Here is a 4,582-nt window from a genome sequence, read left to right as displayed (position 1 = left end):
GTATTTAAATTGCCTTTAACCACAACTCCTAAACAAGTCTCCCAGTTGAGGGCTAAGGGAACGAGAGTTCATCTTTGAAACTACTTTTCCATTCCCACAAATGCCGCCATTGTTCCAACCTCAAATTTGTTGAGATAACATCACTAGGATCAATCACCTATTATCCTCTTTGAAGCTCAAAGTTCCATCACTAATTTGTCCTTAAAAAGTGTCTCAAAGGGTTTAAGAAGGAAAGTGTATTTAAATTGCCATTGACCTCGACTCCTAAGCGATGCGAGACTGTTGATCGGACCAAAACAACACTATTCACTCATTGTGACCCCTTAAATTGTGAAGTAGTTGAATTTTTATGTCTTGTCTTTCTTGTCTATGGTTGATTTTGAGATGAGAAATTGAAAATGCTTCCAAGAGGGAACTTTAGTGTTACATCTTTTCAAACATGACAATAAAATCCATAATAACACATAAGGATAAATGTTGAAGTTCTATAAGGAAGAAAATATGGACTCGTTAGAACCAATTTTTTAAGTGGTGAAAACACTAACCATTAAGGGAAGAAAGGAGTCTAATTTCTAAGGTGTTTAAGGAAATAATACTAATTAAGAAGGAAGTGTAGTAGTAGAATTGGGGAGTGCAAACAGCAATTTCCTTGCACCTATTTTTCTTATAAATAAAAGCCCTGGCTTCACCCTACACACACTCCTCTCTCTAATTCTCACCAGGGTTTTACTCTTAAGCTTAAACCCTTGCCCATGGCGACGAGGGCAGCAGTGGCGGCGCCACACGTTTTGCGACGCTTCTTCTGCTCAAACTCCGCTTCTTCTTCTTTCCCCTTCGTTCCTACACCGCCTCTGGGCGCCGTCCCCAGCCCCGCCCGACCCACGGCGGAGCCCAACAACAACCTCTTTGTCTCCGGTTTGTCTCTCAATTTCCCTTTGCTTTTATTTAAATTAAATTCATGTTATTGTTATTGTTATCGTTTATTGATTTGACTGCTGTAGAGAGTTCTAGAGTCCTTCGTTGCTAAATAATTTGATATAGAGTGAATTGTGAATTGGATGTGCGTGTTTTAGGTTTTGACGTGGTTAAAGAATGATTGTTTATTGTGCTCTTTGGTTTTATTATTCGTATGCGTGATTTTGAATTTCCAATGATTTATATTCTTTAATAAAAGGAGTTGGATTTTGTGCTTTGTAAATCTTATTCAAATATGATGTAGGAATACCATGTCAATTAGTAATAGGGCCAAATAAACCTATACTAGGGTATTAATTGCTGTTTTAGAAGCCTTATAACGGGTGAGTTTCCGTCTTGTTGTCTTGGTTTGTGTGCCTTTTCTTGTTCCTGTTACATTGTAATGACTTCCTCTATCCACACAAGACCCTCGGACTGTGGAAGTTTAGTAGGCTGTCTGCTGTTTCTGATAGATATTGTCATATATGAATCGATTTTGGTCAAGAAACAACGTTAGGTGTATCATTATATCAATCTGCATAATGCAATTTTTAGTAATATTTTCAACCACCGAATACATGAACTGACCTTGGAAAGAGCTTCTACCCTAATGTGGTAGTGAAGAAGAAATATTAGGTATTTAGAATAGCGGAAAACTGAATGAATGTTATGTACAAAATACTCTGGGGGCGTTGAATGTTGAAATGCTCCTATGTATGAATTGGCCGGTTAACTGATGGGGATAAGTAGAAACTTGAGGGGCTGTACTTCTTTAACATTTCATTGTCATGGGTGAGTTGTGTAGAGATTAGAGAGATGATATAAGCTAGACAAGGCCTCTAAGGAAGGAACTTCCACAATCCCTGCCCAAGCCTTTACTCGGAACTTGAAGAATACCATTAACTAGCCCAAATCAAAGAAACGTATTCCATACAAACAAACACTGCGAGCATTGAAGGAGTTTCATTGGTTGCTGTGATGGCATCCTACCCAATTTGGTTTAATCTACACTTGCTCTAATTATTTTGTTTGCTCACACAAAAATAACATGTAAAAAAGCACTGTAAGTGTAAATCCACCATGTCATTGGTATTAAATTTGGATACACACCATATTCCAGGACTAAATGCCCCTTCATTTTGCTCTTTGGAAATACCATACATTTTACAGTTGTATCTTGTAATTTTTATCCGCCGAAAATTGTTAGGTCAAAGCCTTTCCTGTGCAATGTGTCATTAGTGTGGCTAACTCCCTGTCTCATGTAATATCTGGTTGACTATGTTATTTTTATGTATCTTACTTTTAGGGCTTAGCAAACGAACTACTACAGAAAAGCTTCGGGAAGAATTTTCAAAGTTTGGTGAAGTTGTTCATGGTTTGTTCTCCACCTCCAAGATATTTTAATGCAGCTATTTATTATGCTTTTATTTTTTGTGGTTAAATATTGAAAATATACTCTGAAACACAATGGTTTTCTGTTTTCAGCAAGGGTGGTAACTGATCGAGTCTCAGGCTACTCTAAGGGGTTTGGTTTTGTGCAATATGCAACATTAGAAGAGGCTGCAAAGGGCATTGAAGGAATGGATGGCAAGGTAAGCTAGATCCGTATGGGGAGACTCAATTTTCTTTCAGAACATTGTTTGTCTTGAATTTGTGTTTGCGTGTTTGTGTTCATTCAAAATATGACTTCAATATGCAAACCTTTGGTAATTATGCTTAAATACCAATGCAGCAGTGTAGACTCACATTAGAAGATGAAAATGTTATTGTTTAATTATGTCTTTCAAGTGTCATTCTAATTTGTTACTTTATATATGCACATATATACAAGTATTTGTGCATATATATGGTCCTCCTAATTTGTAGGATCATGATCCCCTAATTTATGGTGTATAATTCCCTTTGCGATCTTAAGTAAGATCTTGATTTTGACTACCATGGTGTTAGCTATGCATTCACAGTGCTTGAAAAACAAGTTTACAATTTCCCTTGACTGTGCGTGAACTCATCATTTTTCTCTGAACACAGTTTTTCTCATTTCCCCCTACTTGACGTGGATACTAGTGATCATTCAACTCTCTAATTTAATATGCCTTTTACCCACCCTAAATAGACTTGTCTAAATGTGCATAATTTAACATACAACTATAAATGTGTGTTTCAATAACAGTTTTCTGTGGTTGGTTTAATGATATATTTATCGCCTTCTTCATCTTAATGTGTTCCACAAACCGTTGTCTGTATTGTTCATTCAAAGATATATGATGCTATGGTTACTTAAGTTTTGGCATTTTTGTGGCTATTCCTGTAATGATGACTGAATATTTCCCCAACGCAATGCAGTTTTTGGACGGCTGGGTTATATTTGCAGAGTATGCGAGACCAAGACCACCACCAGGACATTTAAATAACAACAGTCCTCAGTTTGGCCGGCAGTGAATCTTGTTGGTTTGTCTGAAAACATTCTTATGCCTCATTGAACTCATTGTCTCAAGTAGCAATTGCAAATCATAAATTATTATTTAGATGCGTATGGATGCTCAGGTGGTCTTTGATTATCTATAAATGTTCTAGATTATTGTAATGTAAGGATAACCTAAAACGTCGTAATGCCAGATTTCCCTTCGATGGCCTTTTAGTATTTTGTGGTTATGGAGGGTAGTCCAAAGTAGAAGTAGCTTAATTTTTTGTACCGGAGTATCGAAGCAGTTGTCTGTGCTCCATGGGCTTACTCCGATTATACTTCAAAAGAGATAAAAATAGTTATTTGTCTACGATATATAATCATATTATTTTCTGGGAGTTTATTTGTGTTGTGTTTATGTTTTTTGCTTAATAGTAGCTGCACTGTTTGTATTCCTTATTTAAATAACCATTAACACTGAAATTGCATGCTAGCTGGTGCTACCTCCTTGAAGAGTTGAAATAGTTTTCGTGTTATGAGGATTGTCTGACTCAACTACAGAAACCATCTTTCAAAATCTTCGGAGTAATTTAAAAAAATGTTTTCTTTTTCTTTTATCTTTTTTGAAGTTTTATAAGGAAAAACGAAAGACATACCTTGCTAATGATCCTCTTGTCGTCCCTTCGAATTTTTTCCACGATCACTAGATATTCTCACAGCATCTGTATTAACACGATCTCTAGATATTATAACTTAAGATGGATCAAATCAGTCCCTTTGAATTTTTTCCACATAAATGATACTGAAAACATGGCAGTATTAGTCTTGAGGATGTTAGCATTTTGGAGGTACTTCAGTACAATAAAAAAAGAACAGAACCATCTCACACGATCCATATAATTGACCAAGATCATAACTGAAGTTAAGACTCTTTAAAGATGTTCAAGACGTAAGAAAGGGAATAGACCAAATGTGTTATGGTCGTCTTCTCACGTCTTGAACATATCAATTTGACCGATATTAAAATTGAAACTAGGATGTTTACTACACGTTATTTTTCTCAATTTCAGTTAATTTTGTAAATAAGAGGAAACATACACTAAAGCTGAAGCAAAGTGGACGAAAGAAAACACGGGTAGTGGAAAAAAACTGCAAAAGATAGCAAAGCAAACTCAACTTGAAAATTTTAAGAAAATCTCCCAAGCAGGTGTAAAAGCTTCTAAG

General features: G+C 36.0%; 1 protein-coding gene across 1 annotated transcript; it reads left to right on the top strand.

Annotated features, from left to right (window-relative positions):
* Window positions 1-626: 626 nt before the first annotated feature.
* LOC137824009 (RNA-binding (RRM/RBD/RNP motifs) family protein) lies at window positions 627-3,761 on the top strand. The gene is made up of 4 exons (XM_068629425.1): window positions 627-915; window positions 2,261-2,329; window positions 2,440-2,546; window positions 3,298-3,761. The coding sequence occupies exons 1-4, from the start codon at window positions 753-755 to the stop codon at window positions 3,391-3,393; spliced, it is 435 nt and encodes a 144-aa protein (XP_068485526.1). The 5' UTR covers window positions 627-752; the 3' UTR covers window positions 3,394-3,761.
* The last annotated feature ends 821 nt before the right edge of the window (window positions 3,762-4,582 follow it).

Source organism: Phaseolus vulgaris, chromosome 11, assembly GCF_051622355.1.
Source record: "Phaseolus vulgaris cultivar YP4 chromosome 11, ASM5162235v1, whole genome shotgun sequence".
Lineage (NCBI taxonomy): Eukaryota > Viridiplantae > Streptophyta > Magnoliopsida > Fabales > Fabaceae > Phaseolus > Phaseolus vulgaris.
This window is presented reverse-complemented; position numbering and strand designations above follow the sequence as displayed.